The sequence below is a fragment of the Lampetra fluviatilis genome, chromosome 18 (assembly GCF_964198595.1).
Source record: "Lampetra fluviatilis chromosome 18, kcLamFluv1.1, whole genome shotgun sequence".
Classification (NCBI taxonomy): domain Eukaryota; kingdom Metazoa; phylum Chordata; class Hyperoartia; order Petromyzontiformes; family Petromyzontidae; genus Lampetra; species Lampetra fluviatilis.
The window spans coordinates 2395225-2420959 of NC_136292.1; the positions used below are offsets into that span (position 1 = coordinate 2395225).

At 43.5% G+C, this 25735-nt stretch overlaps 1 protein-coding gene across 1 annotated transcript in view; it reads left to right on the forward strand.

Annotated features, from left to right (window-relative positions):
• The window catches only part of LOC144937083 (neuroglobin-like), a 31123-nt gene extending 5751 nt beyond the window's left edge, over positions 1 to 25372 (forward strand). Inside the window, exons 2-5 of the mRNA XM_078864333.1 lie at positions 9641 to 9748; positions 13706 to 13826; positions 15433 to 15513; positions 17093 to 25372. Of these exons, the coding sequence (XP_078720459.1) occupies positions 9641 to 9748; positions 13706 to 13826; positions 15433 to 15513; positions 17093 to 17218 (436 nt within the window). The 3' untranslated portion in view covers positions 17219 to 25372. The remainder of the gene's footprint in view (positions 1 to 9640; positions 9749 to 13705; positions 13827 to 15432; positions 15514 to 17092) is intronic.
• Positions 25373 to 25735: the final 363 nt, after the last annotated feature.

Genomic DNA, 25735 nt, shown 5'->3' on the forward strand with positions numbered 1-25735 from the left:
TATAAGCTCCGTACAGAAAGGCCCCCAAGTCAGGAATCGAACCCAGTACCTCCTTGCTGTGAGGCACAAATGTTACCACTGTGCTACCTTGCAGCCATAGACGTTAACCATGACCAGGAATGTAACTCAGGTCACCGGGTTCATGGCGCAGTGCACACAAACCACTGTGCCACCGCTCCCCATCACGGTATGTATTACTGGGGATGTCAACGGCTCCTCTCCGAAATTAATTAAAAACACCCTTAAATCAGCAAAATGTGAGACTTGAGCCGTGTTCATAATAATTCACACTTGTAACGCACCTTTCACCCAGAGGTCACAAAGTGCTGTATAGAGTTAAACATAAATAAAATGTATTAAGGAAAGAGCAGTAACAACCAAATGAAAACACGCAGACGAGTGATAAGAACAGCAGACCAAATAAAGAAAACACCCCATGGGAAATATGAAAGAAGTAAAAATACATTTAAGAACGGATGTTTCTGAAGGTGGGATTTGAATAGGCCGAGAGACTTGGCACGCACACCGAATGTCTGGTGGAAGTGATTTTCACAGCCTAGGGGCCACGCGAGAAAAAAAAAACTTGCTCGTGTTTTTGTTCGTTGCGGTTGCACCCGATTCAAGAGCCGAATGGCGCACAGGACTATGCCTAATAAATAAACTGAAAGCTGAAACTTTAACTGAACTTTTTTTTCTTTTACCAGGTAAGTTCCATTGGCCAATGTAGCTATTTTTGAGAGGCGACCTGGCCACAAATAATAGCTTGACGAAGTGGCTTGTCACGTGGGAATTTATCGCAGCCGAATTCTCCAAACGCATGATCCTAAATGTTGAGGGAAAAACTGGAGGACCCGGAGAAAAACCCACGCGACCACGGGGAGATAGACCAGGCAAACTCCACGACCTTCTGTAGACCAGGCGTGGTAGTTAACATCTCGCCACCGTGGTGACGTTTACCCATCAAGTGGAGGTTTGTTGGGCTTGGCACGTTGAGCCGTCATTGTGCAAAACTTCCTGTGTACAACAATACAATCATCTGAAAACTAGGAAAAGTGGACAATTAGCTGGCCTCTCGGGAATCCTGCAGTGTTCTTAAATAAATAACTAGTCAAGTCAGCGCATCGCATGCACAGGGATACAGAGAGCACAGCTTGAAAAGTCGGCTTGCTGCCGTTGTGTGGCGGTTAGCACACTGGGCTTGTCATCTGGAGGTCATCAGTTTGATTTCCTGGCACAGCAGGTTAAACGTTTGTATAAGTTTACTTGAATCTCACCGTCTGTGTCTACTCCCCACCTCTTTCAAGATTTTTCTCCGGCATGGAAAAGTATGGCAAATACCATCTAGAGGGACTCTTTAGAGTTCCCTTTAGCGGAATGCCCTTCTGCCATCAGTGGTATGAGATGGCAGTTGCAGAGCTGCACCTCTTATCTTGTTCTCCAAGCGAAGATTACGGCTATCCGCTCCGGCAATTATATTTGATGACCGCGTGTCTCACCTGCCCTGCAGAAATGTTCCATTGTTGGCAAACAGTCTTGTTCCAGCTGCTCGTCACTTAACTCGGCCGATGACAAAAGATGCAGGGCTTGGCTACCAGGCGTTTATTCATTGCATAAATGTCAGTAAGATCTTTAAATCAGGTCGCAAATGTCAGCTATATGGATTCATCAATCTCACTCACGCGCTCAGCAATATAAAATCCATCAACTGTAATATGGTCTCCCTTATTTATGTTATTATTTTTATTATTAATATTTCATGTGACACATAGTTTGAATTCTGGAAGGTGGGCGGGGGGGGGATAAACCGGTTTATTCATAAACGTTCCGCAACTGCTAATCACTTGGGTTAATTTAACTCTCGAGAAAGATTGACGTTGGCTTTGTTTTTATTTCTGAGCGTTATTTATTTGATGTCTAGAGCTAATATTCACCTAGGGAGGTGCCACGTGAAGCCGCGCATCGTAAGCAGGTAATTAACACGATAAATTGTGTGTCGGTGCAAAAAAAATGCCCTCGCAGAAATTATGGACCAATAAAACCACATACTTATGAAATATAGTTAATCAATGAGGCAGGGTGCAAATTGTCTTATACACAAATGACCTTTGTGTGAGCACATATTTAGGAAATTATGACATAGCCACTTAATCTTTTCAACATCTCATTTGTTTTATCTTGCAAGTTCTCATTCTCACGCGGTGTATTACTGATCATACTCCGTGCGCAGCGGCATTTATTGGCATCAAAGTTTTCACGAGTAGTGTTGTCCTGCTCTTCGTGCGAAACTCTTGTCTTTTTGAAACAGTAGCTTCGTTGCACACAGTACGCTGTGAGGATCTGATCCTGAATCAGCTGGAAGGCTCTATTAAATTACCCATTATTCATTCATCAGGGCAGCAGCTTGGAGGGCTGTTTTGGGTGATGGTCCACATGGGTGGTTTTAATTGCCTGAAAATGTCATTCCAATTCACGGACTCCGCTTCGTTCGCTGCAGACCGCACAGACGTCGGATGGGCGAGACTTGCGTTGATTGCATGACCACGTGAGGTGAGCTAAACAGAGCAGGGGTTTAACGATGCAACACATTCATTGTCTAATATCGGCTTTTCAGCTCAAGATGTGTGCATCGAGTAACGCGCACGTTGTAAGAACCGGCGTTTTTCAATTCACGTGTGTCAAACATGTACGGCATTGGGTGTACGTGACCCTTGCCGTCTGTAGAGGCTGCTGCATTCGCCACAATGTTAACAAACAAAAAAACCTGATTCGATTCTTGAATTTGAATCGCCAGCCTCAATCGTGATCATTCAACCAGTCGTTCAATTCGTCAAAGTCCTATAAATAGACGGCTGGTTACATGCCACGAAATATACGTTAACATGCGTGATAAAAAAAAACTGAAATGGTTTTATCTTCTTGGTTCTTTCGGTAAAGTCACGTAGAAGGGAAATAATAAAATAAGAAAAATAAAACATGATAAAATATTTTTATTATTTTATTATTTCCCTTCTACGTGACTTTACTGAAAGAACCAAGAAGATTAATCCCTGCAGTCACGAAAGCTTTAAATCGAAATGAAATGGTTATATTCAAATTTTTATACATTACTGCCAAAAATCACATTGTAACGTTGCGTGTTACTGAGGGACGAATTCCCACATGCAGTCTGATGTCGCATACTGCTTGTGCCTCACAGGGACAGCTGCCATTGGGGGTCCCCTTGGCTAGACTGCAACAGGGCATTGGAATGGTTGAGGTTAAATGTGATGCAAGGCACTTTGAGTTACCGAGGCATTTAAGCACCTATAAATGCAAATTATTGTCATAATTGAAGATTTGTATGAGCACTGCTCATGCAAGAGCTGCTATATTGCGCTAGAGGTTCGATCTGGTACCTCTATTGGCCAGAGTAAAATGCACAAATGAATACAATTGTGCATGCCAAATCATCTATTCTCACCACACAATTCAATGCATTTGTTGTGAGTTTTAGAATACATTTTCATGCCCCTATTTTCCACCCAGTAGCACAAAGGTCAATGCCCAGAATAGACACGTACTTGTATCCACTAAAAGAAGAAATTCCGTTTTATGTGTACAATACAACCTGGATTTACATAGCGTCTATGTGCGACCACATCTCAAGAATGTATGTATGACCTTTTGTCGCACCGTACGTAGCCAACTGTGATAACAATCAGAGGTGCGGGGGGAAGCACAACAAACTTAACACAGAAAGCAGTTCTCAAGAAATTACTTTTCAACCTCGCAGATTTACAAGTGCAAAGCTCCAGTGGCTCCCTAATATCGGAAGGAAGAGCGTTCCAGACGGCCGCAGCGCACACACATTTATGTTTGCAGAGAGACGCGGTTGCCCACGAGCGGAGGGAAATAGGAAAGGTCTTAAGTCTGTATTTGAATGGGGGGTGGGGGGGGGGGCAAAGGAACCCACAGCATGGGCGTCCGAGGGAAGGGAGTTCCAAGCTATGGGGACCAACAGGGGGGGGGGGGGGGACGAGTGACCTTCAGCCGAGACAAAGGTCGACCGGTCGCTGGAGCGGAAGGGGCTGTGTGTGTCGAGGGGATTCAAGTGAAGGTGAGTGGGAGAGGTCGACAGGGGGCAAGTCCATAGAGCAGTGTTCTTCACACAAATCAGAGGGGGGGGAGGTGGGGGGCACTCACACCGATGAGACATCATCAGTGTAAGGGCCGCTACACATTTGACAGCCGCACAACGACGACATGGGGTGTATTGTCAGGGGGGGGGGGGGGGTTTGCACGCGTCAAGGGCTGCCGGTGTCCGCGGGGGCCTTGCGATGAAGAGCGGTGCCGTGGGGGCTCTTGATGACGGGGGAGTGCAGGGTCGTGGAATTGATCCACGGTTGGACCGGGAGTTGGCGGAGTGATCGGAGCGCCGTGCTGGTGGTACAGCTTTGCTCAAGACCCTTTGACGTTGTCCTCCGATGTGCCCGCAGTCTACGGTGCATGCTGACTGTGAATCGTGCTCGACAGGAGGCTGGCAACAGCCCTCTCTCCAATAGCCGTAATCGCTATCGCAGTGGTTGGTTGACCGAGTATGAAGCTGCCTTCCATTGTGATTGATCCGAGGGCACATTAGCCCGGTTCTCATGGCCCATTGGACTGCGCGCAGTTTAAATTGCGTGCCATTTACTTTCAATCAATTCATCTATCAAGCGTTGTCCTTTTTATCAATCCAGGCAAGGGCCCCATTAAAATGCATTACCCATTTGCATGTATGTTTAACTTCCTTCGCACCGTACTTAACCAACCGTGCTAATCGGAGGTGCAGGAGAAGGACAACAAGCTAAACCTGAAAAGCAGTTCTCAAGAAATTAATATTCAATTTAGATTTAAAAGTGCATAGCTCCAGTGGCTTTCAAATATCGGAGAGAAGAGCAAATCTGATGACCGCAGAAGCGCATCTGAAAGCGCGCGATGCAGTGACCACCTTTGTTCGATGGCTGGGCCAGAGATACCTGGGCAATTATAATGACTGTATCTTCTAGATTATAAGACTCACTTTTTAGCCTCTGTTTTAAAGCAAAAAGTGAGATTGCATCTTGTCATTCGGTAGCTGTGTGTGTCTGTGTGACAAGATTTGTATCACTTTATTAACACCGGGCACAACGTTTTGGGTGCGTCTTACTTTCCGGAGCGTCATATAATCTAGAGAATATGTATGCAGGAGCCGTCGTAGATTAAACGAAATTTTTTTTAAAAAATGCCGATTCTTGTGGAAGATCACCAAAGCGAGCAGTGTGTCCCCTCGCAATTGTGGGTCACAGTCGAGACGAAGATTTGCTGCTCGTGATCACTCGCCAAATCGTTTTTGTTGTCAGTTTTTCGCCCCCATAATACTTTCTTCCGTGTGTGAAAATGACTCGTAGAGGGCAACAGACCAATACAGTATTCCTTTTTTATTTTCTTTACAAATAAATGTTTCAATTGTGCTGTTGATATCGTGCCATGAGATTTTTAAAACAATCCATTCTAAACAATTGTAGCAAGCAGTGCATCTCATTGTGCCACAGAATGACCCTGGAAGATGTCACAATTACTCAAAGGGGTCTCTTTGTCCACAACAAGCTTCACATGGTGAACTTGGGAATGAGATTGATTCGATTCTAATGGACAAACCCCATATCGTCACTTTGTCTTGAACAACTTTAACACGGGAAGCGACAGCAGACTGTAACGATGCTGTACTTAAGCACGGGCAAAGATATGAGAGAAAAAAACACATTGCCGGCTAAATACATTTTCAAAACTAATTGCCGGAAAAAAACAAAATGGTTAACATCAAAAGACGATGCTCGCAGGTGCCTGATCGTAGGCTGACTCTGAGTGACGGGTTCAAATATCTAGAGGCTCGAATTGATTAAGTGGATGCCACCCTACTTTAATTCAGTAAAACATTTAACATGTCATACAAACAGTGTTCTTCATGTAATAATCACACCAATAATGTGTATTCTCAAAGCTGGAATATGCCCATCCGAGTGAAGAACTAATCAATGATAATGTTTTATCGTGTGCTACCAGTTGAGACTGGAATGAGACCATAAAACTCACCACACTCGAGAAGTGTGTTTGATCCCAAACCAATTTTGGAAATCCAGCATTATCAAATATCATAGCTCTCACACATTTGCTATCTGAGCCACCCGGTCATCTCCAAATGGGTGATTCTCAACACAACCTCCAATTAACAACATTCACATGCTATGACATAAACAATAACATTTTCACACCGCGGCTATTTCTGTCTATGTTGTGTGTGCGCGTGTGGATCATGGTGACTCACAAATACATGTTTGGGTATTGTAAGATTCCACACCAACAGGTTCATGTGTCCTGAATAAAGTTTAGAATTATCTTGTATAATGATCTTAGCGGAACACGTAAAAACGCAGAAAAAAATGAATTAACAATAAAATGGGATGTAGCGATGGAAACCAGGTTAACGCAATGTGCTATGGACCCAGCTTCCTGTGTTCAATTTGCAGCCAGAGCTGACGTCAGTGATGAAGGTTGCATGCCCCACTCCCTCCGCCACTCCCCTACTTGACCAACTCGCATGATGTACCAGCTTGGTGATGTATGGCAAAACAACCCCATGGCCAAATATGGAGTGGGGAAGCCTTCATCCAGCATTGCAATTTTTTGTGTTTGAACATTCGCTTACTATTGTTATGTTTACAAGGGCACCCAATATCCCGGGAGGTCTTTGTATTGAAGGAATGGGTTGTTGTATCAGATCGTTTGGTCTTTGTTGTTGCACATAATAACCTGTGGAAGCCCATAATTGGATTTTTGGTCAAACATTTCGTGTGTGTATATATATACAATTGCTTATTTGTTAAGAAAGTGAATAATTGGCTGAGTGACAAAGATGCATTCTATTGTGAGGACACAAATACACAATTGAAGGGCTCGAGAAAGCATCGAATTTGTATGGCATATGATTTGGGCTTCACTGTGAGCAGCACGGTGCAATTGGTAAACATAATTCTGAAAGTATCGTGATATTTGTTAGACAAACACCACGCGTGGCCTAACCGTATGCTCAAGAATGGATATGACTCTGCTGTCACCGGCAATCTCCGTGTTCGCTAAAGGATTTTAGTCCTGATCTGACCTTTCCCTAAAAGAAAAAACCCATTCCCTTGTGAGATATGTTGGTCATGAAAATTCACTCACAGACATAGATCCCACGTATCCCATACACAGCCTTATGGGCTTTTGGAGCGCGTTCCATTTTGCGAGCATGGTGCATGAGTGGGGCTGTGTGAAGAGCATGCCAGAGTGCCTTTGGCAAACTCAGGGACAGGTTTTGATATCGCTTACCATTGATGTCAGCTGTGGCCAGCAATCGAACTGGGGTTACCGAGTGTATTGTGCCGTGGGGGCCACCACTGCCCCACCTCCGATGAGCACGGTTGGCTACGTACGGTGCAAAAGACGTTCAGCATGCATACATATACACCCGTACAAACATGTGCACTCGTACGCGCACTCGCTTACTATACTTAATACACTAACGTCACCTAAATTAACAGACTGGCCATGCTGATTATGTTATTGACAGTGTGGGTGATAAATGTACTTGGAAAAATGTACTGTCGAGTTGCAGGATGGCTTTGTTCCACACAGAACACTGAACACACCATTTAATTAAGCATATTCGTTACTATCTTGCAATAAAATTCATTTTTTTTTAAATCGCAAAACACTGCACGAACTTATTTTTTATAAAATAACCAAATGGCTGTAATTGGCGTGACCACCTGCCGTTTGTTTTAATGTGTCAATTGTACAGTGCTGCAGGTGTAAATGTTATATATATATGTGTGTGTATATTCCTGCGGACGACTGCATTGCTGTTGAATGTTGATTCGATGTCTCAAGATTGCCTCAATATCTTCTCACAGAGCTGACTGCAATTCCCTTATAAATGGCATTTCCAGAGTATATTCCATACGTATTATTATAGGCATAATCTGTCTTCCCCATATCATCGTCATCATCGAGCATGATCTATCGACTGCCGGATGAAGGCCTCCCCAAGTCACTGTCTTGTGATGGAGCGAGCGGTCTGCTGTCTAGTTCAGGGATCTGCAACCTGTAGCTTCGCAGCGGCGTGCGGCTCTTTAAGGACCGCTTAGTGACTTTTTCATTATTATTAAGGTCCCCATCATCTCGTATTCACCACAGCGCATTGTGGCTATTGAAATATTGACGGGTTTTTTTGTTACCAAAATCGAACAAAAAATGTCTCTTCTTGTTATTTTGGTTGCCGACCCTTCATCGAGTTCCTCCGCCCTAGCTGTTTCATCGCTCCATATCGGTACAAATAAAATTGAAATTATATTTTGCGGCACTATGTCAATCCACTGCTGGATAAAGACCTCCCAATGCTGAGTTAATCATGGGGTGGATTTGGCCAGTGCAGGTTGGCAAAGGGCGCTAAGGGCTCTGGTTCAGTTATCACTCTGGGCTGATGTGAGCCATGGACGCTATTTAAAATCAGTAGCCATCTTCAGAATGCTGTCCATCAACCACTGCGTTGCCGCTCCTGCGCACATAGGTAGCATGCATCTTCACAGAAGGTCAGTTCTGTTTGTATAACATAGGCAACCACAAATCGTAGATACCATAGAAATACCAAGAAAATCCACAACAAGATTCGTTCTCTCTCTCTCCCTCCATCACCTCTGATGCCCCCACAGTCTGGAACTCGCTTCCTCTTGTCACGTGTGCTGTCGACTCCCTAAATGGTCAAGTCCAGGCTCCACTGCCTCCGCCTATGACTGACTGCCTCTACAAAATACATATCCACACTGTTCCCGTACAAGCGTCTTGAAATGTTATCACGTGTTAATGCGCTATAGATCCACGTACTGCTGTATTGCAATCGTGACACTTCTTGACATTTAAAATTTGTCGTTTACATTTTCTTAAATCCATCGCTTAAAAAAATCCATAAAGAGGGGGAAATGCTTGCAGGCGGGACACAAACAGAAACAACGACATGTCACAGTGTGCTCACAGAATGCAGCAATGCACGAATCTCAACATGCCTTGCAAGCATGACATGCATGTCATTCGTTGACCGCTTTGCAGGTACAGTACAATGCTATCGGCCTCGCCTCTAAAGAGAACTGAAAGTTTGTCCGTATTTTTATTTCAGTTTAGCACGTAGGGCTTTCGCGGCCAATATCATCCATAATGCAGGTTTTTTGGGTTAGATCGCGTTGGCTGTGTCGGGTGTTGGCGGGTTTAACGACGCATTAAAATCTGTATTATGGATTATTATTTGACACAAATTGTTTGCTGATCCTGCGTCGGCAGTAGTGCACAGGCACAAATAATAATTAACAAAAACACCCCTGAACACATTCATCAAAAAACATTTGACTTCAAAGGACGTTTTGGGCAGTGGTCCATTTTCATAGCATATTATTGTTTGGACCACCCGACTCAAAAGAGGAAATTGAAAGTGTTGCCCGTTCCATTGACACAGCGTTAACCCAAAATGTCTTGCACGTTGTTGATGCTTTGTTAATTTACTGTCTTCGATGTTGGCGATGTTTCGACGCTGGCGTTTCACCCCACGCAGGCTGTTCGAAACCCATCCAGAATGCAAGGATGTGTTTTATCAGTTCCGAGATTGCGAGGACCTCCAGAAACTGAAGATGAACAAGCAACTGCAGGCACATGGGCTGAGGTAAAGTGCTTGCGGCAACGCTTTTTTGCAAAACATTTGATCAGAAATTAGGAAAGACTTTGGTAAAACGCACAGATTAATTGCATTTGCGTACGTTCAGTATTTTCTAAAGAACGTCCTGGACTATTTGTTTTCACCCGTTTTTTTCATGTTCAACACGCTTTATTTCTACACCACATTAATTGCACTTTTGTTTTCGCCTTTGAATAATTCATTCATATTTAATGCTTATTAAAGGCCATATATTAAATTGCCTAGTTTCGTGAGCCAAGTAATTTCTCTTTATTTATTTATGTACGAATCACCGTCTGAAGTGTAAGCCGATGAAGCTTGGTGCAGCGTGAATGCTGTTTATATCACATTGACAAACGACCTCTGTCAGGAGGCAGTAAAGTGTGCACCCTATCCGTGATTGTCACGTGTCATTTGTCAATGTAATGGCCCATTTCTCTGTTGGGTGTTGATTGAGATTGTGTGGGGAGTTTATTTTACATTTGTTATAAACATTTATCCCAATGACGGCTACAATAAATCTGATGGCATAGATAACTCCATTGATTGTCTTAGTTACACACACAAAAGTAGCAATTATGATTTCACACGGGTTTCCTTGCTAATTCCCGTCAGTGGAAAATTGGAAATCCTCCTTATAATTGAATTTAAATGAAATTTGAGTACGGCTCGGTCGTGAAATTTGCATTCAACCCTTTGCTCACCTTGATGTTTATTCTGATGAAGGCAAACACCATCTTCCTTGGTGTCCAAACGGAATGCATTATCGCCTCGTGTCTGTGCACACGACCTTACGCTCTATTCCAGGGTCACCAATATTAAATAGTAAAGGTATCCTCAGATGTTCCGCAATGTTTGCAAAAAAATGTATTCGAAGTCATGCGAACCTACTGCTTCTGCCAGAACATGAACAAATGTCGGTAGCCACGAAGGACTGATGTCGTTCTGCATATGCCTGTGTAAAGGTAGCTACCCAGCAATGTCGTTCTCATGATACGTCTGGCGGCAGGGCCTTCTGTTGAGGCTATTTTGGCCAAGTTTTCTCTGCTGGCCAGACATCTCAGACTAGGTGGGAGCACCCACACTATACTCTTAGTTTTTTCGGTAAAGTCACGTAGGTAAAAAATTTAATTAAAATTGATAAAAATAAAATAATAAAAATCATGACGTTTCGGAGGCAACACAAGTCTCCGTCATCAGGTGGGACCGTCACAGCCAGATTTGCTGTATCAAGTGAGGCAGAGATTCCAAGATGCAAGTTCTTAAATACAAGTTAAGGGGGAGGGGGGGGGAGCTTATCAGAATGTGGTAGCCAATGAATGGAACGTACTGGGAGGGGGGCGGGGCTAAAAGAGGTGTGCGTAGACGTGGACGTGTTTGTACGCAAGCCCCTGTTGGTGCACATGATAACGTATTGGAAGCACCCACACTTTACCCCACCACACACAATCTGCAGATTGACTAACAATGGCACGCCCATTCATAACTGCTGGGTGGACAGAGGCAGGGAAGATTTGAGAAACTTGCCCATTGCTTCAACTGCCGCACCAGGAGACGTGGGGTGCCGCCGTGGTGAGATGTTAACTATCTCGCCTGGTATGAAGGAGGTCGTGGGTTCGATCCCGAACCTGATGCCTGTATATTTGAAGTTTGCATGCTTTCTCCGTGGCCGTGTGGATTTTTCTCTGGGTCCTCAGGTTTTTCCTTCCACATTAAAAAAAAACACGCGTTCAGATTATTTGGCTGCTATACATTTCCACGTGATAAAGCCGCTTCGACTAGCTATCATTTGTGGGCAGGTCGCTTATGAAAAACAGTTATGTAGCTCAGTGGACCTACGCTGGTAAAATTTGTTTAGAATAAATAAAGTTTTTAAAAATACTTGAATCAGCGACCTTTGGATTAGTGTGCCAACCATTACACCGATGTAGCATCTTATGAACATACATGAACAAAATTATTCATAATGGACAATTGCCATTGTTATTAACTTTGGGGAAAGTCAATTAGATACTTATTGGTCTAGCCAAGGAAGCACTTGCCACGTGATGAATGTTCCCAACGTAAGATAAACATTTGTGGAATCACCATATTTAGTGTAACGAGTGACGGGTTAAATATGCCGATTGCCCGTACAGCAAAATTAACAAGGAAAGTTCATGGTCAGATAGAGGAGCTATCTTGAGACTTCCTATCTTGCAGAGGATCAACGAGAACACCGTGTAGCATTTCCCTCAAGCATCTTGTGCAGCCAGATTCCAGGCTGTGCTCTCTATTGGGCCGGTTGAAAATTAACTTGCCCATTGCAAAAATCCTGATAAAGTGAAACATCTCCTAACATTCTGTTGGTCGCCATTGTCACCTTCCGCTTACCAAAGAACAACCTGATTGGTGCTTCTCAGCATTTTCACTTCAGGGAAAGCACATTTCTCGTTTGCGCTGTTACAAATTACTGCTGGGGAAGCTGTGGTGGGAAATAAATGCGCAATCAATAAATGCGTTCAATGGAAGTGGCAGCTCTAATCACCACGGACTTTAACACACGCTAACTCATGTAAATGTGCACACGAGAACCTTTTTTAAAGCATCTCGTTGGCTACTTTTGTCGATTTAAGATCCATAATAATACTGTTGCCAGATGAGCGCTTTTAACGGCCAATTTATTAGCTGTGTAATTAAGCCATTGATTAATCGATTCATTTGAATCCTTACACTCACGACACACGCGTTGAATTGTGCGTGAAAACGTATTGCGTATTCATATTCTTGGTTCTTTCGGTAAAGTCACGTAGAAGCGAAATAATAAAATAATACAAATATAAAACAATAAAATTCCACAGCAAGAAAATTTGAAATGTTCTTGCTTTGGAATTTTTTTTTAAAAAATTTAAATTTTCTTGCTGTGCATTTCACACCTTATGATGATTGCGTGTGTTGCAGTCGAAACGTCGTGAGAATTTTATTGTTTCATATTTTTATTATTTTATTATTTCCCTTCTACGTGACTTTACCGAAAGAACCAAGAATATGAATCCCTGCAGTCACGAAAGCTTTAAATCAAAAGTATTACGTATTACTTAGGAAATGACATGCAGAAGCGTGGACGTTGACAAAAAGGGGGAACAAAAATCTGAAAAAGGTGCACAAAGCAGCATGGAAAGGGCAGATGCCTTGAATTGCAATGAGAGACACGAAGGGAGAATGGCGTGGATTAGAGAACGTAGTGCAAATTAGAGGTATCGCATGGACTGTTGTGAAATGTGCGTGGACTTTGGGCAGGATGCGTCGCTCAAAGGATGGTGGCAGGTAGTCGAGACTAATAATGGGGTGGCAGCCAAAGGAGGAGAGTTGGGATCGATTGTTGCCTCGCAAGATCAATTGAGATATTTTTGGATTTGCCTTTATCAAGCAGTGAATATACCACGATTGATTATGGTGACAATATCCGTATGATATCCCAAAGTTGCATTCAGGATACAGTGAATATGATTACACAAATGGAATAAGACGAACAAGAAATGGTGGAAATGAGTTGGCAAAAATAACACAAAAACAAATATAGTCTCGAATCAAATCATGACCCTGCAATCAAGATAATCATCGACTAGTTGGGCATGTAAATTGTCGCATGTCTAATTTATGTGCAACCACATGCGCATTAGAATTACACACATACATGAAGCCTGTTATATGAGTTTGATTCCTGGCAATAGGTAAGTTAAATGGTGAGTGGTATCTAAACAAGTTATCGGCCCTCCTTTACCAATAAGCATTGACCTGTGTGGTGGTGATATAACGTGAGACCTTCATCTAGAAGTGCATTGACAAAGGGTTATTCTACACATCTATACATGCACTGGGAAACACAAATGGGTGTGTGTACAAAGTAACAGTTACATTTTCAACGGCAAACATCATTGATGCTTTTGAACGTTGTATCTCCAGGGTGATGTCGTTCATCGAGAAAAGCGTGGCTCGGCTGGAGCAGGAGTGCGTGTTGGAACAGCTGATCGTGGAGATGGGCAGGAAACACTACAAGTACAACGCGTCCCCAAAATACTACTCGGTACGGAACTCACTCATCCCGCAGCAGCAAGTCGCTGTGCGTTGTCGGTGAATCCTGACGCGTATTCAAAAACCTGACGCCCTTTGCTTTTCTTGGCAATTTTACAAAAGCAACCGCATTCGTCGGCGTCCTGTGTAAATGTATCGCTGGCACACTATATTTACCTCGATGACCAAATTACCCAGAGAGCACTCGACCTAATTGGATCTCAGAAGCTAAGCAGAATTTAGCCTGGATAGTGCTCATATGGGCAATTATCATATGCAAAACATGGAGTTATAAGCCGCTGTTAGGCTATGTTGTCAGCAGAGGGCAGTCCAGAAAAATCCATTGTTGTACTGTACTATGCTTGAACGTCTATGCTCTTCGCATTCACCAACCCGCACTGACCAGCGTGGTGAAGTATGGTCAAATGACAACCACTCACAGCATGGGGAGGCTCACATTCAGCAGTAAGATTACAAAAAGGCACATACACGTGCGATAAATATTCAAAAACAGTGATGTATTATATTCAACCAGAAAAAAAACCTTGAGATTTGCATCTAATTTGCAAGAGGGTCCTGAAAATAGCAGCAATACGTCACTTACACGTAAACATTAATACAATTTAACAACATTAATTTTGCACACAAACAAATACATTTATTATATTTAGGCATTGCAAATATTAGTTATGAAGGCAACGTATTAAGATGAAATATAGAAACCAAAAACAGTACAAAATGTCGTTACATTTTGTTAAAATGTTCATATGCACCAATGCAGATTGCCTAAAGTGGGACAATAATTTTTCGTGGTGTATCGTTCACATACATCCAGGCTCACAGCGCCGTTTCATAGCAAAGTTTAAACCAACTATTTTCTAGAACTGCATTGGCCGTTGTGCACAGGTGAAATATAGCAAAAACCTCAACTCGTTTGTCAATAACACTGTGGCCTTAAAAAGATAAATATATGTAACACGCAACGTTTCAAGCAGCACGTAAAAGGACACCATTATTGACGACTGGTGTTTGTTCGTTTTACAGCAGTGTCACCTTCCGCGACGCAATTTGCACGTCACGTCTGATTTGACTGAAGCACAAGGTTTGGAGAAAACTCACTCGCAGCGGCGTTTTGTGGTGCAGTCTGTCGAAGATTTGTTGAAGCAGGAACATAAAAAATGTTGCTGCCAACATAATATATGTCGCATGCAATTCAAATGTTGAATGCCTTGAAGGAGTCGATGATTGTGCAGCCGTGCTGTCTATTGGGCATTCTCCACAATGCGTCAAAATCAAACATCCATGCCAGACTGCGGGATGTCAATGATGATGTCAAACAACTAGAGCTGTTTTCCCCAATTATTTTTTTCCGAAGTGCACTTCACAGCACACAATAACTGCCCAAATTGGACTGCAGGGACAGAATGTAAAAGGTGGCCAGTGTTACCTTTTGTTGATTCCTGCTATAAAATAATTACTCAAGTATTTCTGATGGGTGAATTGAAGTTGTGCATTTTCCAAGGACTGCAACATCCACAGTTGCGTGCGCTTGGGCAGCCGGCTATGCGTGTGACGTTTGTGTCTGCCGTGCCTATGACTCATTGTGATGTCGCTTGCAGTTTGTGGGCATCGAGTTCATCGCTACGGTTCAACCTTTCCTGCAGGAGAAGTGGACTAATGAGGTAGAAGATGCCTGGCAGGTAAGGCTGTTTTTTGCCCACCTGCTGATCAAGAGAAGTGTGGCTGTGAAGGGGTCAGACCACTGGGTCAAACACTGCTGAGATTCTCGGCTCGAGTCTGGGCAGCCTATTGTGATAATCAAACAAAAAATTGTCTCCGCTTGGTCACTAAAGAATATAGGAAAACAAAATATCCCATGAAATAGTTTTTTTGCAATAAATTATGTTTTTGTTCCAGCTCAGAGATTTAAATGTTTTAATTTACATGCTGTGATGAGCTTTTCTCCGGAGCAGGGAATGTGGGAAAGTGGCACCTCTGGGTGTGTGTGCAGAAAAGGTCACTTGAAAGGATTTCAGAAGTAGTTCTATGAAATGTCATTCTGTGGGCCATTATGTAATTAATGAGGCTGCAACTGCTCTGTGAAAGTTCCAAATGGATACTTGGTCTCATGAGATGATACCGAGAGAGCAATTGGAATAAAGTTGGGAAAATAAGTGTGTGGGTAAGAAAGTGGGGAGAATTGGTGACCTGGGTTCAATTACTAACCATGGCTCATATCAGTAACAATCAATAGCTGAACCTGCCTTTGACCTTCCCTATGTCAACCAAACATAGAATGTGTGCCTGGTGTGATGTGCAAACATCAACATTGTGGAGACAATGCTAGGAACAGTTGTGCTAGCCACGTACAACTGTTCTAAAAGGGCCTTAATAGGCACTCATGTACATCACCTTCCCCTGTGGTCATTCATGCTAAACGTAGGATCTTTGTCTTTTTCGTGCAAGTGAACAAAACCTAAAACATTTCTCTCATGAACCAAAATAAATCTCTTGATTATATTTTGGTTATCCTGATATTTCGCATGTTAGATGCCTGGTTTCACCATTGGAATTCCTTGGCTGAAATTGCCATCGTGCTACGATGTTGTGAACGTCCATGAAAAAGCCAGTTAATTAATTTCCGTCGATGTTGTCCTGACTGGACATTTGTGAAAAAGAGCTTCATAGCTCATCGGATTTCTTCAGTTTAAATACAAATTCTGATTATATAGGCAGCATTAAGCTTTAACAGTGGATAGCACCGTCCTGTTCTCTCGTAATGTCGTTGTTCCCTTTACGCCACGCCGTGGGAGCAGGAACTAAGAGGGCTGAGGCCTGATTTGAACCCGCAAATCCCAGACCAACAAAACAACAAGCGTATTTGGCCTTTAATTTGTATAGGCACCCCAGAGAATAAGGATTTATATATAAAGTGACGTGAGATTCGTTTTATGATCCAGTTTTCCAATCCTAGCAGGGGATTCCCCCCGAAAGCTTGGGGTTGAGAGTGTTTCACATGGCTCCTGACAGCCTCCCACAGTGGAGAGTGTTTCCAATTGGATTTCCGTGGAAAGGGATCCATACAAGTGAATCTGTTTTTTTTACATTGTCAAAATCCACAGGCTATGAGAAATCCTATTTTGTGGCCACTTATTAAACAGGGGGATTGGTTTCGAACGAGATGTTGTCCGATTTACAGTCGGGTGTTGCAGTTATCGTCTTTGAGGACGGTATGAGTTATGTGTTTGTGTGCGTGTGCCTCCATGTGGTCCTTGTCAGTGTCTCTTCCGCTACATTGCGGCCGTAATGAAACGAGGCTACCTGGAGGAAGAGGCGGCCAGCAATGGAGTGAACACCGCCAACTACGACCGTGGCCAGGGAAACCATGGGGCCACCGCAATGTGACTCGTGAGCTGCTGCTGCTTCTTCTTCTTCTTGACGGCTGAAGATGCCGCTGTGATGAGACTCCAATTCGTCCTCCTATCAACAATTGAGTGGAGTTTCAGATTTAAAAAATTTTGATCGTTTTCTCCCAAGTTGTTTTGTTTTTACACCCCCTCCCCCCCCCCCAATTGCGTTATCGGTGTCATGTCCCCTGCTTCTGGAATTCTCGCAGAGCAGGGCACCGCGTGCGAGAGAACGGCATGCAGGAGGAGATTCGCAAATGAGATCCCATCAAGCGGTGGCGAGACGCGATATGTTAACTGGCACACTGAGATCCCTGGATGAATTGCGCCTTATAAATGTAAATGATTACCTCCATCGCCTGCTATGCAGGAGGCCGTGGGTTCGACCCCGACCCTGACAATGCCTGTACAATATATTTGGAGTTTTCATGTTCTCCATGAAGTTGCGTGGATTTTTCTCCGGTTTTTCACTCCACATTTAGAAACAGGTACTTAGATTGTTTGGCTGTTTCTATAAATTTCCACATTTGATTATGATGATGATATAAGCCACTTAGCTGAACTGTCATGTAAGGCCAGGTCACCTTTGACAATATCTCGGTGAGTTGTACCTGCTAAATAAAATAGTTTAGTTTTCGCCACACGCGAGTTGGTGCTGCTCTTTCCCACATGGCCTGTTTGTCACGTGGAAGTCAAATCTATATATTGTTTTTATTTCACAGCTGAAATTTTGATACATTATATTTGAACCTGATTTAATTTGATTCCATCTTGTGCAGTGATTGGTGACCAGGGTAAGCCTACAAACCTTATTACACTGGAGAACCTGATTTGATCAGTTTAACACATCGGCTTTCACGATCAATATTATCTAAAATAATTATTTTGGGTTATATCACCTAAATATAAATGTTTCGTTACACCCGCCACCACCCGACACAGCCAATTTGTAAGGTTTTGTCACATAGGCAGTTTTGTTTACGTAAATGTGTTGTTTACGTGACAAATCTTACTCATTGGCTGTGTCTGGGTGATTGCGGGTTGAACGACACATTCATATTTACGTGCTCTAACCCAAAAAAGAAAAACCCTGAATCAACCATGGGCGACTGAAACCTGATTTCCAACCCAGGATCTTAGTGATGCTGTCTCGTTGCTCTGACCTCCAAGCTACCTGACCACCTCCATTATTGGTCATGAAATGTAACCCAGGGTGGGTGGTCTGGCTTGTGTTTCTGCATTTATCAATTAACAATAATCACGGTGTGACTCTCGTTCTGCAATGCCGGCGGATGTTGTGGAGATCAGCAGGAAGGAACTGCTGCTGTGCGACATTTAAAACGTCGCTTACAACTGTGCCCTTCCTGCATATTTAAACGTCGCGATACGTCGACGGGATCTGCCAAGTGTACTCTTGTGTGAAAGTTAGTTTTGTTGGGCATCAAACGTACACTTATGTATATACAGCATAAACTCTAAACGAATCATTTCAATCCTACGAATAAAATAATACATCGTTTTTTGTCAATCCACTGCTGGACGAAGGCTTTCCAATACCACGTGGGTCGTGGGGATTGTACGACTCGACTGAAGCATGCTGGTAAGTGCATGTAGGTCAAGTCTTGGTGAGCAGAGGCCTAGAACAGTTCTGATCTCGCCCACCACTGATGCTCTCCGTGGTCAGGAATTCAACCCAGGTCTACTGGGTTTATAAAGCAGTGTGCTCACCACTGTACCACTGCTCTACCCAAAAATCAATTAGCCATATATCTGAATGTGAAGAACAAAAAACACTCCAACCAAAGTTTAAGTTCAGTTGGCTTCCAGGCTGAGATAACTCCATTTGTTTGGTGAGACTTGGATGAGAAGAAACCGATAGCATTCACTGTAAGTGTGAATACACCCGAGCACATTCATTACAGCTTTGCCCACAAATTATCTTGTGTGCTCAATGCGCATTTTGTACAATACCACATCGTGCACGCGCGTGTATAGGAAACTACCGCAGGAGTTCATCACTAATTTTCAGAGGGGAGGCCACTTTCACCGATAAGACATGTGAGGGCCGCCACGCATTTGAAACCATTGGTGGCCTGCGGCCCTTGCATTGAAGAACACTGCTCTAGTGAGTTATAACATCATGAACAACGACCATTCCAGTGAAGGATTTTCATCCAGTGCAGCCCTCGTAGTTAAAAAGTGCTCACAGCCGCTGACGACAACAATAATTGACCTTTACCACGTGCTAGCCCCACGCTGCTCCGCTCAGCTGGCAAAACGGTTGCAATCGTTATTGGCTCATGAACAAAGGGCGCTGATTAAAAGTGCATAATGATCTTCAGTCCTGATAATATAAATGATCACAGAATGTGTATTGGAGCTTTCAATTACCACACTGGGTGAGTCCTACCTGCTGCAGTATCTATATATGTGGTGTGTGTCTAATGTAAACAAGTACTAGAACATTAAGTAGAAGGAGAAAACACCCCAATATTTACATGTACAAATAAACACATTTTTTTTCTCACTTCCAGTGGCCTATAGGTTTTCCACGCCAATGTTTTCCAACAGCAATGTTGTTACAGCAACAAACGTGTTACCAGCGTTGACTTTCTGAGTCTCATCAGATTGGCTGACCCCAGTGTCTGTGGCCATCCCGAAGGCTTCGTTCGTCTCTTCGGTGGCCAGCGGTGCCAGTGGAGCATTGCCCGGACGCGGCTCCTCCGCACACCGGGTGCTTCATGAGCCTTGTCCCTTGCGATGCTCCCCGGCTGTGGAACGAGCACATTGCCCCAGGGTGGTCAATCGCGGTGTTTGGAAGCCCACCTCGAGACGCAATTCTATTCTCTCTTTGCTTTCGGCTCTCACAATTAGCTCCTCTACTTCTTAAGTTTGCTCTCCCCCCTTTGCCAACACGTTATTTATTTATGTGTCATGTACAGCGCCTTGTGTATCTTGTAGGAAGGTGCTTTATACATGTACTTTATTATTATCAGCAGCAAAGCTGTAAATATTAGTCCTGAATCCCCACTCACGGTTGTGTATCATTGCGCATCGCGAGATTATGTATACGAGTACTAAATGCATCTAACAATGTTTAGTGGGCCCGACGAGTCGCAGACGTACTTCTTCGAGGCAACACATTTATTACACCAACACGAATACACAAAGGGGTAGCTGCCCCTTTACCAGATCACAGCCTAGGGTGGTGGGCCACCCGGCTCACTACACCAACACACTGGGACCAGACCCTGGCTCGGGTCCGGGACCACGTGTTGGAGACTCTTCTCTACGTAGAACGTAGATCTTCAGATGATGGTAGCAACGCAGAACCCCAGTCCCTGCTGGGGACCCCGCTTATATGCTCCTGGGCCGGCCCCGCCCTTGGCCCCGCCCTTGGCCCCGCCCTTGGCCCCGCCCTTGGCCCCGCCCACCTTCGAGAGAGAGCTCTGGCGCTCTCTCTCGACTCTTCTTGAGACAACTTTCCCGGACACGTGACCACCCCTTCGCCCCCACCTGGGGGCCCCCCTGTAGACTTTACCGGTCACGTGCCTTCGGGGTCAACCAGAGTGCCATGGCCCAGGGTAACAACCCTGTCCCTGGGCTGACACTCTCCCGCTCCCTCCGGTGGGAGCCCGCACTGCGTGTCACGCGTGGTGCCACTGCTGTATCCCAGCGCTCACCAAGCCCTCGCCAGGGCTGGTACGACACCCACCCACGGGGTGTCCGCGATGACGGTGCATCGCACTCCGTGCCTTGCTGGAGCCGGCAATACTCGGTGACATGCACGATGCTGCCGCATCCGTGATGTACATCGCACGCCATGCACCTCTAGGGCTGGCACCATAGAGTGACTTTCTTGATGTCACTACAAATGTAATCCATCCACAGCGCTAAACACGAGTCTTCAGGTGTGTTTGGCAACACGCACCTCTTGCTAATCACAACCGGTGTTGACAACCTCCAGCGGCACTCGATCATATCTAACAATTAATTAGCTTTGCAATTTGCAAAGGGGTGCAGTCCACGAGTGGATGGAATGGAAACGAAGCATATCCACCCTTTGTTTTTTCTTGTCAACTGCACAATGATGCTTACGTTAACCAAGAATAATAGTGACGTCGGCCCTTTGTCGATGCACCACCCGATGAAACCCACCCACGTGCCGTGCTCGTCATGTGGAGGTTGTTTCAGCAAATTTGACCATCGTGGTCTGTGCTGGTTGGTGAAGGTGGAGGGCCCATGACTGATTACGATACCACTCACGTGTGCTGTACAGACATAATTAGCGTTCTCACGCGATTGATGTAGAAGAGAAAATTGGCCTGAAAGTGATCTCCTCTGGAGAATGCTGTGGTTGTTTATCAAATGATTTCTTGTTTTCGTGCCTATTTGCGGCGAAATTAATTCTTCAGGATTGTAGCCGATTGATTTCCTTCAGAAAACCGTTAATACACTTGTGCGAAGGTTCAATTGAGGTCAATAGTAGGGAAATGGCATTCGTTAACATCTTATTTTAACATATAATATAAAGTGAGAGACCCGTCTACTGGATGATGAACCAGCTCATTGTATGTCTATTGAGTGTATCGACGAGCTTACATAATTGTGAATGTCAATTATTTTCTATGATTTGGACAGGTGACAAACGTAAGTGTTTCGCCAAGAAATGTTTCGGGCATGGACGACTTCGCTCAGCCTCTCGTAGCAGACACCCAATGCCCATGTTTACCACTGCAACGTGTCACAGTGTGTCAGCAGTAAATTACATTTCAGTGGAATTGGGCCATGCGAGCAAATGCAAAGCAACAATGTGTCCCCTTTTGAAGTGTGGACACTTGTATTGCACTTGCTGTTTGCAAATCACTTTACTTCCACTGTTACAGGAGCTACCCACCCGGGGGTTGAAAGTGCCCTGGGAAATCCTGCATTCCATTAAGTTCTACTTAGGTCTCAGCAGAACTCTACTCAACACAATTTATGGGTTTTTTTTTTAGACAACTAGCAGCCGGCACGACCTTCGGACGTGTCCACCCATCCCTCGCTAACTCCCACCCGCCAGTCAACGTTATTCTAACGTAGTTTGTGTGATAGCGGGGTGGAGGGTGGGTGGGGTGGAAGCGTGACGTCGGGACGCACGAACCTGGCCCAACGCTGTGGGATGCGGATGACGTCATCGCGTCGATGTGCACGGTGAGGTCACCACCGCGTAATTTGCCCGCCCGTGAGCACGCCAGCCAGCAAAACTTTTTTTCTTCTTCTAATGTAGTATAAAGGTGTACAAAATGAAATGGTGTGTATCCATGCTTCCATCTAAAGTTTATTCAACATCTGTGATATGTGATTTTACAAATGTCATATTAATATTTAATTAAATCCTAAACGCATGGGCGTTTAGGGTTTAATTAAAAACAAAAAAGGCACGTTCTTTTTCGCAATTGAGCAAACGTAATGTATTTAATGGAGCCGTTAAACGATCCAGATGATGGTTTTTCGTGTTTTTTTCCCCGCACGTGTCTGTAACAAGCTCCTTTTTTATTTTTATTTCACCAGGAATGGCCCAATAAGCTGTTTGGCTTCATTTCACGGCCGCCCTCTGTCATAGCTAAATTTTTCTGCTTTGTAAAAATAAAACAACTTTTCTTTACTTAAGATTGAATGTATAGCTGTATAATTGTTTTTTCAACACATCAAGCTACCAATTCATAAAAGCGTCTGTTTTCCATTGGATAGAAAAAAAACATATTTTAGCATACTATTTTTGGTTTTTATGCATTGCTTTGCCTTGTGTTGTCTACTGCAGTGTACAGTTTTTGTTTATTCCAACAAATCTGCACACAGTCGTAAACGATTAGTGGTGTAACGATTCACCCTCTACCCCCAGTGATTTGTTGAATTATCCCGATTCATGCTCGCAATTCTATTCAATAACCATAATTGTTTTGCAATGAACGGTAACGCCACTAGTAGCTGCAGGGGTCATTTGAAACCATTACATGCAACACATATAAACTGAAAAATAGACATTCCTATGGGCGCGATTGAATGCACGTAGCTTCCAAATCGGATTGTTTTTTTTACGAATCAATGCATCTTTAAACGTCTGGTTACAATACACACACCACTTGTGTTTTTTTACCGGCTTAAATGTCAGTTTATTAAGTGGTAAATAAAACACAATATTGTTGGTACGGTTCCTGTGATGGTCTGAGCTGGTAAATCACTTCGGTGCGGGGGTCTCATCTGTATAAAAGTGTTGGGAGATTCATCTGAAACGCAAGAGCAACAAGTCATATTGCTTTAATGACTGAACAGAAATCTGAGCACGCGCATGAAAGAGCTTCATGCCATTAATTTTTTTGGAACAAAAAAAATGCACTTTGATGTGCAAGCCTGCGATAATAGTACATTCCAAAAGCATTTTGAGTTGGCCTAAGTGAATCCATTGTGTCCACCCACTTTCATCTCCTGCTGCTCGCATGACACCGGGAGACGCTGATGAGGTGCTCGTGCCACAAGCCACTATTATACCTCCCGTAACATTAGCCGCGCTGGTGCATTGTGCGCGAAATAAGTCAATATCTCAGGCGCGACTAATTGCACGTGTAAAGAGAGCGTGTTCTTAACGCGCATCTGCACGCCGTTCTTGGTTATTGAGTTCTTTAACATTTCAGCTCGATTAATGCGTTTAGAATTCGTTGCTTTATTAGTTTTCCATTTTCTGTTTGGTTTGGTAAAACGATTTAACCATTTGGTTTGTATTTTGCTAAATCGGTGTTGTTTTGTTGTTACGGCTGCCGACTCATGCATGCACGTGTACTTTGTTGTGCTGCTATTTTCCCTGTCCGCGTTATTTATCGTTCGCACCGATTCGAGTGACTGCACATACTTTGCTGCAGGCATCTGCTCTCGCTCCACCACAACACCTGGTGCCCACGTAGTCTTTTTGTTGGCTCACAACAGCGGAATCTCACAGCCTCCCTATTCCCCCAGGCCCCCCTCAAGGTTAGTGACCCCGGCGTGAGTCTCTGAACTCGAGGTCATGACTCAATGGTGTTTGGGTCGGTGCCCCGTTTGGGCGAAACGTGCCTTTGAGTCGCTCTGAAATAAAAAATAAAATCACTATAAGCTAATTGTTGCTGGGAAAGCTAATATGCTCTGAATAAATAAATACAAACCTCAAGTTGCATGTAATCTCTGTCAACAAGTACTGCCCTAGCAATGAAAAATTACACTCGCAAAAAATCGTGTGATGTTTGGAGAATTATTTCTTTTGTTTGGTGCCGTCCATTTGTGCTGTCTTAGGATGCCTGCCATTTTTCAAGTGCCTTACATTTAGGCTTGCTGTCTGAACTTTGGTTACTTTCGTGATATTCCAAGACCTGACCAGGCAACTGAGTTATGGGCATACAACATATTAAATGGACAACCTTCATTCCTGAGTTTATTAAGTAATTTGTCATTTGCTAAACGGCATTAGTTTCAGAGTAAAGGCGCAAATGAGCCAATGATCTAATTTCATTCTATAAATATATTATAGAAATGTTGTCATGTAACAAATTGCTTTTTAGTTAATCGTTACATTTGCGTGTAAAAAACAAGGTATTATTCAAAACTATATTTTGGGAAAGAAAATAAATCATGTAATCATATACACTTTCTAACATTGGTGAGTGGTGGTATCCAGTGTATTACTGTTGCAGAATGTAAATAGTGCGCACACTAACACACTCCACCACCGCGTGTGTGATTTTAATAAGGGAGCATTAACGGGAGGGCTAGTTGATTAACCCTATTTTCCTGCCATTACACCAATACAAACTCCGTGCATTGTTTCAGCTTTAATGAGAACCGGTAAGCAGATTTCAATAGATACAAACTCTTGGTGGCCTATTTTAGTGCTATGCTAATGTAAAAAAAACATACAAATATTGTACAAAGTCAAATGTGTAATATGTGCATGCACGTGTATGTTTTTTCCCCTTGAGTTCAATTGAAAACAGATGTGTACATTTGTTCTTGTGTTCGCTTTTATGTTAAGAATCTGAATGTCATCTTCAGAATGACTGTGATTTGTTGAAACTTACCCTTGAGCCTTTGTATTTTTATGTTAGATGTAATACAATGTCCTTTAAATGGAAAACGTCATTGTGCCGAGTGAATTTGTGCTGAGCTTTCATGCAGAAAATAATTAAGTTACGTCTGTCCCTGCAAAATTTCTGAAATTCTGGAAATGAAATACTCTGTAAAATATTAATGTATGTATAGTGTAATGACAAGATCACCCAGAATTCAACGGATTTCGTCAGATCTTGGAAGCTAAGCAGGACTTGAGCCTGGATAGTGCTTATCCACCAAATAAAACACGTCACCAAGCTTGCGATTGTAAAACTAAACTAAACTATTTTTACGTTTACCAGGTAAGGCCCACTGTGCAAACATGAATCCCATTGTTGCACTGTGCAATAACAAAATCCATTGTTACACCGTGCAATAACACAATCAATTGTTGAAC